A 21,272-nucleotide genomic window follows, 5' to 3' on the forward strand; every position below is an offset into this window, starting at 1 on the left:
GTCCAAATATTTTTGCAAGGTTGTATATGCAGCAAGATCATAATCTGATACGCTGACCGTGGATCCTTTCACTTTTTCAAAGTCGTTTTACATGCAAGACCATCCCTCCTTTGGCGTTGGGAGGTAAGGGACTCGCTCATGAAGTTACAAGGAAAGAACAGGGAAACAGAAACAACTGCATCTTAGCTTTAAAAAAAGTTTTTTTTTAAACATTTATTTTTTTATTATTTTTTCATTGGAAAGGCGGATATACAGAGAGGAGAGACAGAGAGGAAGATCTTCCGTCCGATGATTCACTCCCCAAGTGAGCGCAATGGCCAATGCTATGCTGGTCCGAAGCCAGGAGCCTCTTCCGGGTCTCCCACGCGGGTGCAGGGTCCCAAAGCTTTGGGCCGTCCTTGACTGCTTTCCCGGGCCACAGGCAGGGAGCTGGAAGGGAAGCAGGACTGCCGGGATTAGAACTTTAGCTGCTAGGCCCCCAAGTGCCAGGCCCACAAGCTTTTTAATGTATGGATTTAAAAAATTTTTGTGCCTAGGAAAGCATTTGGCCTACTGGTTAAGATGCTCAGTGTACCATATCAGAGTTCCCGAATCACATACCCAGCTCTAGTTCCTGCTAAGATAAATTTTCCAAGAATTTTTTAAGTACCTCATATAATATAATATTTGGTACAATGTTAAGTAAAAAAAAAAAAAGCAGGATTTGAAAATGTGTGTCCTTTTAATTTTTTATTACAATGATACTGAAAAAATTCTTCAAAACATATAGTTAAAATCTTGGAAGTAAATATATCAAAATATTAAGTGGCTACCTTTGGCAAGTTGTGGATAAGTTTTTTCCTTCTTTCTATCATTTTCTAATTTCTTTCTATGTACATGCATGTTTTATAATATAATTTTTGCACAAATAGCTATGTGTTATGCATTTAGTATAAATATATTTAAATATGTACTTGTGTGTATTACTTTAGGCAGAGTTTATTCCTGGCCTGAGCCTTCTGGAGTTTGGAAAAGAAGCAGAGGGATTTTTCCAGGCCCTGTATAGCTCAGCCTTGTGGAATGAGTTCCAGTTAGTCTCCCATTGTCTCTGTCTTCTTGCCTAGTAAGTAACATTGGGTGATGTCATGGACAGAATGAGTCAAGAGATCATGTGCCATGATGAATACACCTTTGTCTGTGAGAAAGATAGGCAACCTGTGTTGGTGAAGTCTTAAGTCAGCAGTTCTCAAAGTCAGCAGAATCTCAAAGTGATGGCCGGATTCACGGTAGTCTCAGTACTGCTGGTTAGCGATGCAGCTGCTTGGTGCCAGCTTTGTGGACTATGGCTTAAGCCTTTGACTCTGTTGCCAGTATCCCATGCCAGAGCACTGGTTGGAGTGCTATCTTCCATGCTTCCCAGCCAGCTCCCTGCTAATGTGCCTAGAAAAGTAGAAGATGGCCCAAGAGTGTGGACCACTGCCACCCACGTGAAGTGAAATTCTTGCTTCCTGACTTAAGCCTGATCAATGCAGCCACCAGGAAGTAAACCAGAAGATGAAAGATTCTCACCTCTGCCTTTCAAGGAAACACATCTTCAACAGAATAAATGCAATTTCTCAGTGGGTGGTATTTGGTGCAAAGCTTTGGATGTCAATATGGGACATTCACATTCCATATTGGAGTGCCTGGGTTTAAGTCCCAGCTCCAATTCCACATCAAGCTTCTTGTTAGTGTGCATCCCGGGACGCAGCAGGTAATGACTCAAGGTCTCCACATGAGAGACCCAAGGAGTTCCTGGCTCCTTGCTTCAACACAACCTAACCTAGGCTGTTGTTGGCATTGGAGAAGGGTGCCATGGGATGACAGATCTAGGTCTGTCTGCTTTTCAAACACAGGAATATAGTGAGAAATGCAACTTCTCCAATCCAGTTCAGACCTGCTGGACTGACCATCCCAGGGCTGCCTGGCAATGAGATTCCAACACTCTCACATGGGGATGCTGCCAGATGGACAGCCATGGTACTACTGCAAATTTCTTTAGCAAAATTTTTTAATCTTTTATTTTAAAAGATTATTTTATCTATTTTAAATTTAGAGAGAGAGAGAGAAAGATTGACTTTTCATTCACTGGTTTGTGCCCAAACAGCCACCACAGCCAGGTTTAGGCCAAGCCAAAACCAGGAGCCAGGAATTTCACCTTGGTTTTCAACATGGTTGGCAGGGGTCCTAGCACTTAGGCCATCTTCTGCTGCCTTCCCACATTTCAGTAATTTAAACATCTTTAACAGTATTAGATGAGTAAAAAAAAAAGCTGCAATGACAATACAGAGAAGACTTTACATTCTGTACTCAGTTTTGTCTACGAGCATCTTACAACAACGTGGGTCACTTGAAAAACCTCTTTGCTTTTTTTCACCTGAGAGAGGCAGAGGCCGGAAGTGCTCCCATCCACCTGTTCATGCCCCAAATGCCCACAATGAAATGGAACTAGAGCTCAATCCATGACTGGAATCAGTGCTCTCATAGGATGCCGACACCATAAGCCGTGGTTTAATATGCTGCACCACAGCCCTAGCCCCTAAACCACAGCTGAATGCTATAATGTTATCTTCGTTTTATAAACAAGCAAACCGAGGCACAGAAAGACTAAGAAAGTCACCCTTGGACACAGAGCTTGACATAAGGAAATGCCAGTCAAACCTGGGCAGGGTGACACAGGAGTCCACACTCGAACCATTAACTCATAGAACAAGGAAGAAAACATTCTAGTATATCAACTGGCCTTGCCTGAATTACACCTCCCCAACTTCTCTTCCTGTGTGTTGCTGGTTAGCAGAGAAAACACAAGAGGTTCTCCTAGGAGATTTGGAGGGCGGAGTGGAACAGCAGCCACATCCTGGCTGACAGATGTCATAGACTTCAGCTGTGTCATTTCACTGCCGTGCCTGCAGCTAGTGCTTGTCCCTCATTCTTCCTTCAGCTTCTCTAATTCTTGTGCCAAGTGTGTTTGGATTAACTATTGAAAGGACACTCATGCCACCAGCATTCCAGGAGATGAGGATTGACACATCCTCCACCTGTCCACATAGACCCCCAGCTCTTGCTTGTGCATTCCAGATTGTTCTGACACTCCTGCATTCTACCAGCTCCTGGCCTCATGGACTTCCAGCTCCAGCATCTGATGTGGAGACGACAGTCTTCTTAATCAGCAGTCTTCACATTTCATCTAATGCAGGACTGAGGGAATGACTGTGCAAGCTGAAAGCAGGCAAAACAATCCTAAAAGTCAGTGAGAAAGTGTGATGATTCCTTTGTGCTCTTTCAGTATTTTGCTAAAAATTTTAGAACTTCCTATCAGTTGTAAGTGGATCAGAAGTGAAAAAAAAAAAAGTAAAGCTAATACTCATGTGGTACACTACAACTTCAAATATTAAAAACACTAAAAATGAAAATACTTTTTTCCTCCATAAAAACTTAATCAACACTGCCTGCCTCCTATTGCCGTGTAACTTAGAACAGACCAAGCACGCTTTTCATGAGCTGCTGCTCCACTTCATGGCCAGTTCCCTGTTTATGGCCCAGGAAAGCAATGGAGCATGGTTCAAGTCCTTGGGTCCCTGTACCAATATGGGAGACCCAGGGGAGGTTCCTGGCTCCTGGCTTTGGATCTGCTCAGCTCTGGGAGTTGGGACCATTTGAGGACTGAAAAACAGCACGTGAAGTATCTCTCTGTCTTTTTCTCTGTATAACCTTGCCTTTGAAATAAAAATAAGCAACTATTCAGAAAACACACACACACACACACTAAAACAAAACAAAACAGCCTATATGAATGTTTTCCCCTCTACTTTCCATAACATAAAATCCTTTTGGCCCCAAGATGGTGTTCATGGAGCATGGAGGTGAGTCCCTGGAGGCCAGTTCTGCAGAGGGCACCAGAGGGGTAAGCCAATAAGCTGGGTCAGTCAGTCCAGAGTGCTGGTTCCACTGCTGGCTGCAAGATCTCCTGCTGAGCTATGAAATCACCCTTGATCTTAGTCTTCTCTTCATTAGAATGAGTCAACAGCAGTAGCTAAATTCTCCAGAAGTCGTGAAGATTAGAGGAACCAATGCTTGTAAAACCCCAGGCCCACCTGTTAGAGTAAACACTGAGATCAACCATTGAACAGCAGCATTGGCTTACCAGGGCTAACCTTAACCAGCGGATGCCACTCTCTGCCCACAAAGTGAAAAGCATGCTGAGCACACCCAGGAAGAGAGGGTGGGAGGATTTCAGGGGCAGTGGCAGGGACATTGAACATGATTCCAAACGTTCAGGTAGTTTTAGGCCTTGCTGTGTGTTGGCTCCTGGTTCCTGGCCATCCAGCCTGTTCCCCTTGGTCTCCTACCTCAGAAAGCCAGAGACTAGCCAAGTTGCACCTGCCTGTCTTGGAGCAGTGCTGCCCACCTCTAAGGCCAAGGGAAGATGCCAGTTACTGGTACAGGGATGGGGGAGAGGGTGTGGGCAAGCCTGGAGGACACAGGAACTGAATTAAAGGGTCAGGGGACTGAAGCACTTCAGACTTTAGCAGCAGATGGAGGCAGGAAGAACAGAGGTCAGAGGGAGTAGGAACCTGGAGACACATGGTCCAGGAGGCTGTAGTGGAACAGAGTGCCTATAAGCCCTGAAATCCAAGGGGCAGTTTTAAGGGACACAAACCAAATGGGATGCTAGCATTACAGCTGGAGGCTTTTATGGGCTACACCACAATGCTGGCCCTAAGGTTTTTAAATTTTTATTTATTGGAAAGACGGCGAGCCAGCACCACTGACCAACCATGAACTTAGATGCCAGCTGATCATTCACTTCTCAACCCGATCTCATCCTTGCACAGGTGCCATGCTAATCTTCTCTGTATCGTTCCAATTTTAGTATATATGCTGCCAAAGTGAGCACCCCAATCTCAATCTGCAAGAACCTCTACCCCTAACTCCATGTGGATCCTGGGAATGAAACCACAGGTGCCTGATTCCTGCTGTGCTTTGCAATAAATACCTACTTTCTTGCACACTCCACATCTGTAACTGGTTTTCTACATATCAGTTGAATGGACTGGTTTGGGAGGGGTCTACAGCAACAACTCCAACTAGCATGTTGTTTGGTAGCATTTTCAGAAGCAAGCACTAAATTTTTCAAAAATTTTTCAAAAAATAGTACCTATAGCACTACCAACTACAAATAGAAAACCTTTTTCTTTTATCTATTTATTTTTATTGGAAAGTCAGATATACAAAGAGGAGGAGAGAAAAAGAAAACCTTTTATTTTAAATTTTATTTATTTATGTGAAAAGCAGTGATAGAGAAATCTTCCATCTGCTGGTTCATTTTCCCAAAGGCTGTGGTGGCTGAGGCTAGGCCAGGCCCACAGCACAGAGCCAGGAACTCCACCTGGGTCTCTTACATGGGTCAACTTCCTCTGCCTTCTCAGACAGATGAGCAGAAAGCTGGATTGGAAGTGCAGCAGAGAGGATTCAAACCAACAATCACTGTGCCACAATGCCGGCTCCAAGACAGAAGACCTTCTGTGGTGTTACGTTATCTTCCAATATTGCAGGTACCCTGGCATAGTTCCTTGCTCTTAACCCCGGGGCTGGCCCCTAATTCAGAGTGTGGTGACAATGGCAGCTCTACAGCAAAGCAGCAGCCCTAGCAAAGCCCAGCAGCTTTTTCCTTTTCCCTTTGGGGATGGCTGAAGTAACAGGCAGGAACTTGAGTTGCCCTGCTATAGAAATCAAGCAGGGAGGCAGAGACTTCCAAACTGGAGGGAGAGGGGACACAGTCCCTCCTGCATACAAGATGTGCAGGGACAGCAGGACAGCAGGGTCAACCCCCGCCTAGATCTCAGATCTCAGAGCAACTGCTCTGAGATGACTGCTGTTTAATGTCATCCTTTGGGACTGGATATCGTACAATACATATGAAGACTCATATGGGCAACTACTGGTACACTCAATTTCACATAGAATTCATCTCCGTCCCTCACACTAGCTCCCAGAGCTTTTCATATTACTAGCTTACTATTATTTTAATGGAAGGAAGTTCGAGGTATATAGCTTGTGTCACCTCAACGTGAGACCTCGAATCAGCGACCCGGGATTGCCAGTCCTCCGTTCTCCCTCTGGCCGCCCCTTGCGGGTTTGTCATGAATGAAGGTGACTTCCAAGGAGGACAAACCTGTGGCTGAGTCCGCGCCCATCACCTGCCACCAAACCCCAAAGTCTTTTTTCTTCATATATTCCCCGACCAGCTCCGGAGATGATGGTTCAGGACCTCTGGAGTACAGCCCAGAAACCGACCTTCAAACAAAAAGAAAGAAAGAAAGAAAGAAAGAAAGAAAGAAAGAAAGAAAGAAAGAAAGAAAGAAAGAAAGAAAGAAATTTCTCCTCTAGCCTCCCGCGCTGGACCAGTCCTTCCCGCGACCACGCCCCCGCCTGCCTGCCGCCGGGGCCTGGAAACTCCAGGTCTCGCGCGACCGCCTCCTGCTTCTTCAGGCTCGACCGCAGGTGTCGCGAGAGGGGTTTGTCCAATCATAGGCTTTGATTGCCTGACAAGATGGCGGCGCGCTGGGAGCGTTGCCTCTGCGTTTGCGAGCGCTGCTCGCTGCGGGTGGTTTAAGTTCCTGGGAGGTCGTGCAGGCCCAGCTCGGACCCGGAGTGTCTGACGGGAACACCAGCGTCAGAGGTGGGTCACTTAGCACCTCACAGGCATGTTCTTCATTGACGGGTCCGGGGCCGGTGAGGGAAATATGCGGTGGATATTTGCGCGTGGAGTGTGTGTGTATGGGGCGGTAGTGTTCGGAGGGGTTGGCGATTTAAGGGAGACCACGGCTGAAGGAGGAGAGACCCCAGGGACTGCGAGGTGTGCACGCATCCGAAAAAGGCAGGGAGACGAGCGGGGTGGGATATGGGTGAGGAAGGAGTGGGAGAGTGGGACAGCTGGCAGGGGCGGCACCACGGGAAAGTCGGGTTTAGGAGGAGGATAAAAAGTGAAAAGGAGTTGGGGTTGCACTGGGAGAGATCTGTGCATTAGGAAATCGAAGTTCAGAAAGTGAAATTTAGGTTATCTTGCTGACTTCTGTGTTAAGAGGAATGGTGGTGGTTGAAGATGATGGGTCAAGAGTCAGAGTCGAGGAAGTGTAGAGATGAGAAAAATCAAAGAAAATGGAAGCGTGGTTCTAAAGGGTTTGCACTACTTTAGATTTTCGGACTGACTCAGGTAACCCAGGAGGAGTCCCAGCCTGCTTTTCTTCTATTTTCTTTTATTTTCCCTTTCTCTTTCTTTTTCTTGTTGGACAGGAAATACACAAAATATATGCAATGTCTGATGAGTAAGTTGAGTGAAAAGACTTAAGCTGGAAAGATTACTTTTTAAATGGGTCATCATTGAGACATGGGTATTGGACCCAAAGACCTGAACAAGGGGAAGATAAAACTATTGGTGCAGGGAGAGAGGAGACTTTGCATACCGAGCAACAGGTGCAGAACGTAGAATGCCTGAGTGTGCCGGACTTGGAAACAGCAAGGAAGCCACTGTGGTGATGGCAGCATGAAGCAGGACAAGTAGGTGTGGCTGAAGCCAAGTGGGGAGATAGAGCTGAAGAGCTGACACTCTGGAGAACTCAAATATATTGAGCTAAGGACTGATCATATTGGGAAGTTAGTGAGCAAGGCAATGGCTTGATTCATTATTGGTTCTGACCAGAAAGTTAACTAGTGTAGGAAATGAGTTAAATTTGCCTTATCTGCGATTCAGTTTGTTCGTGTATGTTCAGAGTGTCATAGTATATGTAAAATGACACAGCTGTGTAGTCAAAATTTGTTTATTTGTGGGCCTGCCCATTGGTTCACTGATTAATTCCTTCTCCAAGTGCCAACAGCCCATATGAGCACCAGTTTGTGTTCCAGCTGCTTCACTTCCCATCCTGCTCCTTGCCAGGAAAAGCGATAGAGGATGGCCAAGTCCTTGTGACCTTGCACATGGGAGACCCAGAAGAAGCTCCTGGCTCCTAACTTCAGATCAGCTCGGCTCTGGCCATTGTGGCCATGTGGGGAGGGAATCAGTGGATGGAAGATCTTTCTCTCTCCTTCCTGTAAATCTTCCAATAAGGCTTATTTATTTGAGTGGCATAGAGAGAGAATCTTGTATCTGCTGGTTTACTCCACAAATGGGTGCAAAGGCCAGAGCAGGGCCAGACTGAAACCAAGGACCATGATTTTCTTCTGAGTCTGTAGTGTGTTCAGGAGTCCAAGTACCAGCGCCCGTAACAGGGAACTGGATTGGAAGTGCCAGATGGCGTACCTGCGTTGCAGGTGGCAGCTTAACCAGCTTTAGAATCTTTTTTTTTTTAAAGATTTATTTATTTATTGGAAAGTGAGATATACAGATACAGAGAGGAGGAGAGACAAAGAGGAAGATCTTCCATTCGATGATTCACTACCCAAGTGAGCTCAACGGCCGATGCTATGCTGATCCGAAGCCAGGATCCAGGAACTTCTTCCGGGTCTCCCACAGGGGTGCAGGGTCCCAAGGCTTTGGGCTTTGCTCTCTACTGCTTTCCCAGTCCACAAGCAGGGAACTGGGAAGGAGGTGGAGTAGCCGAGACTTGGAGGTGGAATACTTAGCTACTGAGCCATGGTGCTGAGACACCCTCGAAACATTTTAAATGCCTCACTCACATGTTAGCTAATTGTACACATAATAGCCAACAGAACATCTCTGAAGGAAAAGCACACAGCATGGGATTGGATGTGTGGCCACTGAGAAACCAACTCTCAGGGTGCTGTTGAAGGGCTAATGGGCTATCCTGAGTGGAAAGAGCTGCTGGGAGTGTGAGGAGAGTCTTAAAACAGCAGCAGGTGGCAGAGCCGACCACCAAGCAGCAGAGGAAATGAAAAAGGCCAGCATGTCTGGAGCCTGGTGCACATGGGGGAGTAGTGACAAACAAGGTTGGAGGGCTAGGCAAACCTAGAGCATGCATGTTAGTGATCCCAGACTTTATTAGCCTGATAGCTTCAGAATCTCCTGAAGGGATTTCACCAGGGAATGCTCAAATTTGCATTGGGAGGGAGGGAGGGAGGAGGGGGAAAGAGATTGCTGGTTGAAAAATGTATCATGGGGGCAGAGTAGCTACTAAGAATTATTAGAGACTTTCTGAGTAATTTTGAGAAAGTGATCATAATGAGGTAATAATGATCTGAATGGGGAAGGTAAAATGGTAAAGGATGGAAAGTTTAATCTGTTTAAGAGCTAGTGAGAAGATAGAGAATATTCAGGGCACAGTGTTTTTGCAATGGTAGAAACAGGAAATACTGAAGATTTCTGGTTTGTACACTACAGGAGCAACAACGGTGCCATTCGGTGGGATAGGGGCAATTGGGAAAGGAACCATCTGGGGGAGTTGAAACAGTTTAATTTTCGACATGCTGTAAATGAATTACTTTTAAACCATACAAGTGAGAAAAATGGTAGGCGGCTGGGTGTATGATTTGGGGAGGTCTGAAGTGAACACAATTCTTTGTTAAAGCAGGCGTGATTTCCTCTGTAGAAAATTGTCCCAAAAAGCAGGGGTGGGGGGTTCCTGAAATTCAGGCATAATAGATTTTATTACTATGTAAAATCACATTTCGAACAGAGTTTGCAAAGGAGAGGTACTAGGAGACTTTGTAATAGGGCCTAGCACTGACTGTTGTGGCCATTTGGGACTCAGCAGAGGATGGAAGGTCTCTCTCAATTTGCCTTTCAAAAAATTAATACATTAAAAAAAATAAAATGGAAAGAGATTGAATTAGTCCTGAACTTTGTTACTTAACACAATATTGTTTCAATGAATACTTGGCTGTAAAAATGTCAGCACGTATGATAATGTAAAGAAGAAAATAAAAATCACTTACCATCCAGAGGCAGATACTGAGCTTCAAAAAAACTGTTGTGGTTTGTGGCCCTGAGAGTCAAGCCTCCTTCTGTGATGCCAGCATTCCATGTGGAAGCCAGTGCCCTCCCAGTGCCTGCTGAGGCACCTGGGAAAGAGGTGGAGCGTGACCCCCGCCACCCACAAGGGCAGCCTGGATGGAGTTCCAGGTTCCCAGCAGCCCTGGCCATCGTGACCATGTGGGGGAGTCACCAGCAGCTTGTGGATGATTGTGTGTGTGTGTGTGTGTGTGTGTGTATCTCCCAGTCTCTGTGACTCTGCCTTTCAAATAAAAAAAAAAAAATCAAAAAAAAGTTCAGAAGAAAGGTTCAAATGTTTTTACTACAAAGAAATCGTAAATTGTTGAGGAGAGCCTTCCTAACCTGATGTGAACATTATACAGGGGGTACATGAATGAAAACATTGTATTATCCAATGAATATGTACAATTTTTATATGTTGATTTTAAAAATGTTTTTAAAAGAGGGAAAAAATGATCAGCTGCCTAGAAGGTTTACCAAATCACTACAGTGATTTTTCTTCCATTTTTTATTTGTTGATATAAATGTATTAGCATTTTTCTTTTTTGTGTAAAAAAAAAAGTTTGCATTTTGGTTCAGCTACCCAGCTAGGAATGATAAGACTGACATAAAGAAGTTTGAATAGATTTGTTTTCACACTGCAGTGACTGTAGGATACCTGTAAATGTTCAGTCTCTGTGGGGCCACTGTGACAACTGGCAGGGAAGCATGCTGGTCTGGGCTATAGTCTCTGCATCAGTGCTCTGACAGCAAAGTTTCTTTTCTTTCCTTTCCTTTCTTTCTTTTTTTTTTTTTTTCCAATTTTCTTCCATTGATTTAGAAAGCATTCATCCTGTGTTATATACATTTATTATTATAGTAGAATAAAACTTATAAAAGTTGCCATTTCAGACCCACTGCAGTAGCCTAGCAGCTAAAGTCCTTGCCATGCGCACCCGGGATCCCATATGGGTGCTGGATTGTATCCCAGCAGCCCCACTTCCCATCCAGCTCTGCTTGTGGCCTGGGAAAGCAGTTGAGGATGGCCCAAAGCCTTGGGATCCTGCACCCGTGTGGAAGATCCAGAAGAAGCTCCTATCTCTTGGCTTCGGATCAGCTCAAGCTCTGGTCATTACAGCCACTTGAGGAGTGAACCAGTGGATGGAAGATCTTTGTCTCTCCTCTCTGTATATCCGCCTTTCCAATGAAAAAATAATAAAAATAAATCTTTTTTTAAAAAAATAAATCTTAAGAAAAAAAGATTTACCATTTTAACCATTTTAAAATTTATTGTTCAGTGTCACTGTTGGAGAGTTATCAGCTGAACCGCTGTATACGTGACGTGGCACCTTAATTTGCATTCTGCCTTCACCCAGCTCTTGGACACCTCCATTCATTTCCCCATCTACCATCTATATATATATGAACTTGAGTCATACAGCGTTTGCCCTTTTGTGTTTGGTTTATTTCCCTTAGTGTAATGTTTCCAAGGTTCGTCTCGAATAGCATGTGTCAGAGTTTCTTTCTTTCTTTTTTTTTTTTTTAAAGACTTATTTATTCATTGGAAAGTCAGATATACAGAGAGGAGGAGAGACAGGTGAGCGCAACAGCTGATGCTATGCCAATCCAAAGCCAGGAGCCAGGAACTTTCTCCGGGTCTCCCACGCGGGTGCAGGGTCCCAAAGCCTTAGGCCGTCCTGGACTGCTTTCCCAGGCCACAAGCAGGGAGCTGGAAGGGAAGTGGAGCTGCTGGGATTAAAACCGGCGCCCATATGGGATCCCGGGGTGTTCAAGTCGAGAACTTTAGCTGCTAGGCCATGCCGCTGGGCCCCTCTTTTTTTTTTTTTTTAAAGGTTTATTTATTTTTATTGTAAAGTCGGATACACAGAAAGGAGGAGAGACAGAGAGGAAGATCTTCTGTCCGTTGATTCACTCTCTAAGTGACTGGAATGGCCAGAGCTGAGCAGATCTGAAGCCAAGAGTCATGAGCTTCTTGGTCTCCCATGTGGGTGCAGGATCCCAAGGCTTTGGGCTGTCCTCAGCTGCTTTCCCAAACCACAAGCAGGGAGCTGGATGGAATGCTGGACCACTGGGATTAGAACCAGCGCCCATATGGGATCCCAGTGCGCACAGAGCGAGGGCTGTAGCCACTAGGCTACTGCACCTGGCCTAAGTTGTATTGTTTTTAGGGCTATGCTTCATTACATGGGTGGCTGATCCTTCCATTGTTGTTGTGTGAGTATTGCTGTTATGGACATTGGTGTGTAAGTGTGTGTTCCCATCCCGACTTTGGAATGATTCTGAATGTACCTAGGAATGGTATTGCTGGCTCACAGATTTATGTATTTAGGTTGTTAAAGAACTGGCAAATGTGCAGCAGCTACCCCATTCATACCCCACCAGTGTGCGCTTTCTTCATATCGTTCTGAGTACTCATTGTCTTTTTTAAAATCAGTTTTGCTTTTTGTTGGTAATGGCCACTGTAATATAAGTGAGGTGATGTCTTGTGGTTTTGATTGGCATTTTCCTGCTTGCTGACCGTGTACATTTTTTTTATCTGATTTTTACATTCTCACTTGATTGGCAAAGGTGTATTGGCTGTAATTGTTGACTTGGCATCCATAGCTTTTCCCCATTCACTTTTTTTTAAATTAAATATGCTGATTTCTTTTCTTTTCTTTTCTTTCTTTTTTTTTAAAAGATGGCTCTGAGTAAATCAATGCATGCAAGAAATAGATACAAGGACAAACCTCCTGACTTTGCATATCTGGCATCCAAATATCCTGATTTTAAGCAACATGTTCAAATAAATCTGAATGGAAGAGTGAGGTAGGTAACAGATGAAAACTTACTGATGCTGTCTCATTCTATTGCCGTCTTAATGGACACCATTTAGTGGAAAGTACTCTGTGAACTGATAGAATGCTAACAGTAGACATCCCATTACATTTCCCATAGGTTTGAAGACAAATCGCTTAACCTGTCAGGATCTCAACTTTTTCATCTGTCAAATGTGGGGTTGGGGGACTGGCACTGTGGTACAGCAAGTAGGGCTGCCACTTATAACACCGACATCTTATTGGAGACCCAGCTTCCTTTAGATATGCCTGGGAAGACAGCAGGTGGTGGCTCAAGTACTTGGGTCCATGCCACTCACCTGGGAGATCAGGATGGAGCTCCTGTTTTCAGCCTTGGCTTTTGCAGGCGTTAGGGAAGTAACCCAGCTGATGGAAGATCCACGTCTTTGCAGCTGCCTTTCCCTCTTTGTCATTCTGCCTTTCAAATCAATGAATCGTAAAAAGAGAGAGAGGATTTAAGTTTTATTTATTTTTTTTGGAAAGGCAGATTTACAGAGAAAAGGAGAGAGAGAAAGATCTGCCCGCTGGTTCACTCCCCAAGTGGATGCAACAGGTGAAGCTGAGCCAATCTGAAGCCAGGGACCAGAAATTTCCTCCAGGTCTCCCACATGGGCATAGTATTCCAAGGCTTTGGACCATGCTTTGCTGCTTTTCTAGGCCCCAAGCAGGGAGCTGAGTGGGAAGTAGAGCAGCCGGGACAGGAATTGACATCCTTAAGGGATGCCGGCAGCACAACATTAGCGTGCCACGCCATTGTGCTGGCCCTGTTCCACTTGTGATCTAGCTTCTGCTGATGTGTTTGGGAAAGCAGTGGAGGATAACCCAGGTACTTAGGTTATCCTCTGAGCCATGTAGGAGAGCCAGATGAAACTCCAGGCTTCGGATCGGCATAGCATCGACCATTGCGCTCACTTGGGGAGTGAATCATCGGATGGAAGATCTTCCTCTCTGTCTCTCCTCTCTGTATATCCGCCTTTCCAATAAAAAAATAATAAAAATAAATCTTTAAAAAAAAAAGTGGTTGAAAAGTGTAAGACTAAATTTTTCCAGATATTTAAATAATTGAATTAGAGTAGTTCAATACTAGTATGTATAGAGACAGGAATAGGACCCCCCCCGACCCCCCCCCCCCGCCCAGTTGTCTGACCTGGAGTGGTTTTGGACACTTTAGGTACATACTGATCCCTTTCAAATGGGTACCTTCAAGTGTGGGCTGATTCGTATCTGTTACTGTACTCAGCAGTAAAGTTCCTAGAGGGGGGCAAAAAAATTGACAGGTAGATCTTTCTTTAAAAGCTCCAATTCCTTTTGTTTTAGAATGTGAAGATACCACAGTGTTGAGTAACTGGAGGAATTTTTTCGTGTAATTTTGACCATGCTGCATTTTTTCGTTGCAGATACGCTTTGCAGTCTGACTCCCAAGTAAGAATGCCATCTGTTAGGTTTGAGTAATAGTCTGGGATGTCCCCGAAGTATTTTGTGACTGAATTAGAGTAGAGACTTAATCTTATTATTTCTTCTAAGCCACCCAGTGGGAGGTCTTTGGGTCACTGGGGGCTTGCCCCTGCAAAATAATTGCCTGGAGAGAGTTTGTTGTTGAAGCAGAGTTTGGCCTGCCCTCCCTCTCTGCTTGCTGGTTTGTCCTGTGCTCCTGCCTCCCGTGTCCTGCAGCCTTACCACGTCTGTATATCCTGTATCTCTGCTTGTCAAATGCATAACTTTTGTTTTACTTCTTTTTTATTATTATTATTGTTATTATTTTATGATACAGTTCCATAGGCCCTGGGTTTCCCATCCCTATCTCCAAATCCCTGCCAGTGAATTCCCCTATATTATTATAGTATGGTTCTTCATAAACAGTCATATGTCCATCATTGTGGGCCTGGACAATGGCAGAGTCCAGCATCCTATTGTCAACATATAATTAACAGTTTCATTGGGAGTCCATCTGTCTGGAAGTAGAGATGCATATTGCATTGTATCCTCACATCTGGATATGATAGTCTCCATTACACAGTTACTATACATCCCCTTAAATGAAAAGCCACCATACAAAATCAACAACAGGAAGAAAGACAGAAATTTACAATGCCATGAAGTTACAAATATGCAGCATCTTTAAAAAATGTTACTTTGTAGGTAAAAGTAAGGGAGGAATAACTTCCAGTTTGTCTTAGAGATGGGGCAACCTGAGCATTTTGTAGAGGGCTGTGTGGTGTGTCTAAAAGAGGCCTGTAATGAGAAAACAGACACATTCTGTATAGAGTGCATGACCTGGCTTCTCATACACCCTCCTCCTTCCTGTGTGCCTTGTAGAATGTTCTTTGTTTCCATAAATGGCTTTTAATTTAATTCTGCGATTTGTATGAAAGAAGCACCCAAAGAGAAACACTGATGATGGAAAAGGAATATCAGAAGAAACATGAAACTTGAGATGGGGTCGAGTGTCACGTGTTTGCTGAGCAGTTACTGTGCTGTGCCTGACCAGGTCACAGAGGATGTTGTAGAGAGAGGCGGGCTTCCAACTCAGCTACCCTCAGTGCTTGTATGGAGGCTGCCTTTTCCTCACACAGGATTCTAGGGCACTTTCTTAACTTTGCTGAGATTGGGTCTTCCCCCAAGAAAGGTGGCTTGGGGTAGGAGGGCATACTTTGGAGGTTGTGGTGAAGGGTGGCAGGAATGCCTATAAATGGCACATGCTGTGGTGGCAGTATTTGGCCTTGAGCTCAGCCTATGACATCTTAAGTTAATTGGACTAAGAGGATGGAGAGTTAATCACATTATGGTGTTTAAAAGTGAGGCTTTTGGAAAGTAACTAGATTGGAGTAGATGGATGATGTGGCGTCCCCGTGATTTGAAGTTTGACACTTATAGACAAAGAGATACAACACTGGCATGCCTGTCTCTTGCTCCATGAGACCGCCATGTGCCACCTTGGGTCTGCCAGCAAGAATACCACCAGATGAGGCCCCTAGATCTACCTTCAGAACCCTGGGTCCAAACAAACCTCTTTCCTTTATACAGTTAGCTTGCCCCAGATACTTCATTACAGTAATCCAAAGCTGATTAATATAGTGACTAACACATTATAGACACTTGTATTTGTTATGAAGCCTCGTATAAATGACAGGACTCACAGGTTATGACTTCCGTCTCTTACACGCCCTGCTTCCCCCATCCCCTTCTGTTTTTCTTTCCTGCACCTGTCACTGCTGTGTTATAATTGTATCTGACCACTGCAGTTAGATTTCAGTTTGTGCTTTTTCACAGATATCAGCTCCACAGGGACAGCCTGCAATTTACTTGAGCTCTGACAGTTGAACTTGAATAGAGTGTGATACTTAACTGATGTGTTTTTAAGCCCAAGACCCAGCCTTGCAATGCTTCTGTCTATCTGGGTGACTACCATTTTTAGCACCTCAGTGGTGATCTAATGACTGGAAACTAAGGGTGGAGAAAGGCTAGGAAGCATTCATCTTGCTTGTTACATCAGGTTCAATTTCTGCAGTGCCAGGATAATTGTGATTTCAACCATGGATTATGGACATTTATCCTTCCCAAGTCCATGTGCAGTAGTTGTGATACTGCATTCTTCAATAGCAGAAGTCATTCTGAGGAAATCAGACATGAGTCTGTTGACCATACGCTGTTTTGTGAAACTGAATCTGTTAAGCAAGTATTGAAGACTGATAGAATGAATGTTGCAAATTTCCGTGTAAGATCTAATTTTAGTTGCTGGATGTCCCGTGAGCTTGGAAATGAGAAAGAAAAATTTCTTGCCTGTGCTGAGGATCTCTCAATGCCCCAGGGTGCTGAGGTGACCTAGATACTTAGCTAGTGAAGGCGAATGGCTAGACTCTGTCCTACAAAAGGGTTGCTTACTACCCAGATTGCTGTCTGCATTTTCTTAGAAGTGAAAAAGAACATTCAGAATAAAAAAAGTCTAAAAAACCTACAGTTATTTTCAGTTTATTTTCTTTAATTAAACTAGCTTTCTGCTTGGTACCATCTACTTTTTGGTGATTAAGATTCTTAAGCACAATAATACATAAGTATGGGCTGGTGGAGAAAGCACCAGGGGCTTTGTCTGCCCCTGAAGTATTCCTGAAATTTTTGTTTTCCAGCTAGCTTGTGAAACACACATTGGGAAGGGACTAGCTCTCTTGTTCTCCTGCCATGTGCTCCATGACTCGGGCGCTTGGCCTCTCGTACCCACTTGCGTTCTTGCTCCCCACGGGCTGATGGAGGACAGACGTGGCGCTCTATCTCTTACCCTTTTGTTACCTGGCTTAGAAGAGAGAGAGCCTGACAGTATAGATGGTGTTTTAGGTCCTTTAGAAAGATGATGGGTTTTGGTTTTGGTTCTATTGGAAAGTAATACTAATTATCGTTCAGTTAAAGACTCCAGCTAACCTTTGGGCCTCCTGCCTTTCTCTCTGGAGTTAAGCACATTGTAGTGATCTTTGTCTTAAATGTATAATTGACTACCTTTTCTTCCCAGTTAATTTTTTTAAAAATTTATATAGAATTCACATACCACAAAATTTGCCATTTTCGGTGTACCATCAGTTGGATTGTGCAAGCCTCACCAGTGTTTAATTCATTCATGTCTTTATCACCTCAAGAAGTCTGTATCCTAGCAGTCATGACATACCCCTCCGCCCCAGCCTCTGGTGGGCATTCATTATTTTCAGCTGTATGGATTTTCTTATTCTGGACATGGTATTATTTTATGATCTTTTGTGATTTTCTGTTGACTTTTCTTTTTAAAGATTTATTTTTATTGCAAAGTCAGAGATATACAGAGAGGAGAGAGAGAGAAAGAGAGAGGGAGGGAGGAAGATCCTCTGTCCGATGATTCACTCCCCAAGTGACCACAGTGGCCAATGCTGTGCCGTTCCGAAGCCAGGAACCAGGAACTTCTTCCAGTTCTCCCACGTGGGTGCAGGAACCCAAGGTTTTGGGCTGTCCTCGACTGCTTTCCCAGGCCATAAACAGGGAGCTGGCTGGGAAGCGGGGCTGCCCAGACTAGAACTGGCACCCATACGGGATCCTGGCGCGTTCAAGGCGAGGACTTTAGCTTCTATGCCATGGTCCCAGGTGCTCTGTTGACTTTTTAAATAAATGACTTATCCAGCTTTTTTTTTTTTAATTTATTTTTATTAGAAAGGTGAATTACATAGAGAGAAGGGTAGGCAGAGTGAGATATTGTCCATCTGCTGATTCACTCCCCAAATGGCTATGACCTCTAGAACTGGGCTGCTTTGAAGTTAAGAACCAAAAGTTTATTCTGTGTTTTTTATGTCAGTGCAGGGACCCAAGCACTTGGGCTATCCTCCACTGCCTTACACTGCAGGGAACGGGATTGGAAGTGTAGTAGCTGGCACTCAAAACGGTGCCCATATAGGGTGCCTGCACTACAGGTGGGGGATTAACTCTTTATGCCACCACATTATCCCCTTTTGTGACTTTCAGTTGACTTTAAACCTGTTCAGTTTTCGATGTAAAGATTAGTAAAATTTCTCTTTCAGTTCTACTGCCCTGTCTCTCTTTTCACCTCTTTAGCAACCCACTTTAAGGTCACCATAATTAATGATCTTAGGATGGTTTATTCTTTAAAAATTTTATTTACTTATATAAATTTTTAAAACTCAAGGGGACAGGAGAGACAGAGATTTTTCATCTGCTGGTACACACACACACACACACACACACACACACACACACACACACCCCAACACCTGTAACAGCTAGAGGTGAACCAGGCCAAAACTAGGAGCTGAGAACCCAATCTGCATTTCCCAGGGATCCAAGGACTTGAGCCAGGCACCTGCTACCTTCCAGGGTGCACAGTAACAGGAAGCTGAAACTGGAAGCAGAGCCAGGATTCGAACTCGGGCACGCCCTCACAAAATGTGGCTGTCCTGCCCCTCAGTGGACCTTGGTTGATGCCTCATGCACCCCTCTTGCCTGCTTCCATCTGCACCGTAGGTTTCTACTTTTCCTTGTTACTCTATCTGAGCTTCCCTGTGATGATTGTGTATGCGACTTCCACAGGATTCTTGAGGGCTGAGTCCTCTAAGTTCTCTTTGTTTTTCCTCTTTAACCACTCTTATCTGTGCCAGTCTGTCACTTGTTTGTAAATCACTCACACATTGATGTAAGCCTTTATCTTGGATACCATACCTAGAGGTCACTGCACTCCAAGTTTCCATTTGGATGTGTCAAATGCAGCCCAGCTTTCCGTTTCTCCTGAAAACAGCTTCTCTGCAAGAGTTGCCAGCTTCAGGTGACATTGTCTATCCTGTTGGACCTTAGGAGACAAGTATGTGACACATCTTCCCTTGTCTCCATATTGGTCCATCAGCAAACCCCACAATAATTCCCTCCAAATTAGCTTTTAGTTCTTTTCATTTTCCCCCATCTTTACCATCAAACCAGCATTATCTATCCTTTTAATGTAGCAACAATGTGATTGCTTTTGAGATTTGTTTGTTTGTTTGTTTGAAAGTTACAGAAAAAGCAAGCATTCTTCCACCTGCTGGTTCAGTCCCTAAATGACCTGAACGCCAGGACTGGGTCAGGGCCCAGGAGTTCTATCCAGGTCTGCCACACGGTGGCAAGGACCCAAGTCTTTGGGCCATCTTTCACTGCTCTCCCAGGCACATGAGCAAGAGAGCTGGATTGGAAATGGAACAGGCTTGACTTGCCCAGTGCTCACATGGGGTGCTTGTGTACCACACACAGGCCCCAGCAGTAACTCCTTAATTGACACTTAATTCTGCTTTGATCCATTTTTTATTCCATGCCAGATGTAAGTCCTTAACATGGATTATAATTATGGCATGATTGATTATTAAGAGCTTTTACTTTCAGAAAAGACCCAGATTGAATGACAGAATTCTAATGAGCCCCCTAATTGTGAGACTCTGCAGAATCGGTGCTCTGTGTGCTCTCCACGCTCTGCGTGAGCCGTGCTCTCTTCCCTTGCCCTGTGCCTTGGTCACCCAGCAGCCATCTCTCAGCGCCCTGGATGTCCTAGGAGTTCTGCTGCCTGTAAGTCTGCTGTTGTCATTCTGTAGGACTGTTTCCTGCCCCAGTCCTGTCCTGGCTAATTTTTTCTTTTTCTCAATTCTTTGCTCAGTTATCTCTGCACAGATGTTTTTCCAGGCTACATAGGTTTTGTAGCACTTTGAAACCATGTTATCACAGTTTGCGGTTTTATATGTATTCAAGTGGTTCTTGGCTCAGTTGTTATCCTCTGCGAGACTAGTAGGTACATGAAGGGAAGCTTCAGGTTTATTTTAGCTTACTACAGTGTTTCTAGCATTTTACACAATGCCTGGCACTTAGATTGCAATAAATATTCCCTGCATGAGTATATACATACCAGTACTGCAATTTCTTGTAAGTTTCGAATGTAATGCAGTTAAACAAAATAAGACGCAAACTAAAGCACTTTTTGTATTTCACCTTTTGTAAGTGTGGAATAGTGAGTGTGCCACCTTGTAATTCTATTAGTTACAGTAGTGGGTCAGCCCCGCGTTACTGTTTAATGCCAGCGTAAAACTTAAGAGTTGAGATGTTTCTTAAGAAAATACAGATTGCAAATTTTGTTTGAGAGACCTGAAGAAAGTGTGCTAACAAACTTTCTCCCCATTATTTGCCTAGAACTTGAGCGATGGTCATGAGTCACTGGCATCATTCTCTTAAAGGTGTGCTCATCGAACTGGCTGCTCAGCCACAAGCTGGTGCTGCTGTGACATAAGGCCTTCGTGCCGCGCGTCTGGCTCTGCTGACATTGCTTTGGTGACAGGCCTTTCGTGAATGTGCTGATTTATAGTCGGGTGTGGGCGTCTTGTTGAGAATTGCCATTTTGAGAAATGCCCTGTTCTACTATAAATAACTATTCCCTGTAAATATATGAGTTTTTAACCTCTGATTTTCACATTTCTTTTTTAAGTTTATTTCTTTATCTTTTCATTTTTCTATTTTATAAATTTTATTTTTTTTAATAATGATTACATGGTAGATCAGGATGGGAAGGGTCGAGGTTTAGGGAAAATTGGGTGTACTCATTGCTTCCAAATTTACAATTTCTTCTTGTTGCTCCTGGAGGAAGGGGAGAGACAAAGGGGGAAACCACTCAAGACTTTCCACACATCCCAGTACCCAGGAATGAGGAACCGCTAACTCATATCAACCCAGAGTCTTAATGTGTACATATTCCAAGGGTTCTGTCCAAGTGGTTTGGATAGTTCTGGAATGCTGCCAATTTCACTGATCCAGGGATGATGTCACCCTCCCAATGTCTGTTGGCTCCATTCACCAAGAATTTTTGCTGTCATCGTTTGGGGTGTTTGTTCTCTTCTCCTTCTTCTGCTACAGCACCAAATGTGCTGCCATATTATGCTTTTACAACAGGGCCTACCTAGTAGATGGGCCCCAGGACTGGGCCCCGCTGAATC

At 44.3% G+C, this 21,272-nt stretch overlaps 1 protein-coding gene and 1 non-coding gene across 2 annotated transcripts in view; one reads left to right on the forward strand and one right to left on the reverse strand.

Annotated features, from left to right (window-relative positions):
- Positions 1-4,810: 4,810 nt before the first annotated feature.
- LOC121170544 lies at positions 4,811-4,915 on the reverse strand. The gene has a single exon (XR_005885976.1). It is a non-coding gene; the product is annotated as a U6 spliceosomal RNA (small nuclear RNA).
- Positions 4,916-6,581: 1,666 nt separating this feature from the next.
- Positions 6,582-21,272, forward strand: part of METTL16 (methyltransferase like 16) — a 53,712-nt gene continuing 39,021 nt past the window's right edge. The window contains exons 1-2 of the mRNA XM_041000576.1: positions 6,582-6,700; positions 12,648-12,775. Of these exons, the coding sequence (XP_040856510.1) occupies positions 12,648-12,775 (128 nt within the window). The 5' untranslated portion in view covers positions 6,582-6,700. The remainder of the gene's footprint in view (positions 6,701-12,647; positions 12,776-21,272) is intronic.

The sequence above is a fragment of the Ochotona curzoniae genome, unplaced genomic scaffold (assembly GCF_017591425.1).
Source record: "Ochotona curzoniae isolate NIBS_2020 unplaced genomic scaffold, NIBS_Ocur_1.0 scaffold_2453, whole genome shotgun sequence".
NCBI lineage: Eukaryota > Metazoa > Chordata > Mammalia > Lagomorpha > Ochotonidae > Ochotona > Ochotona curzoniae.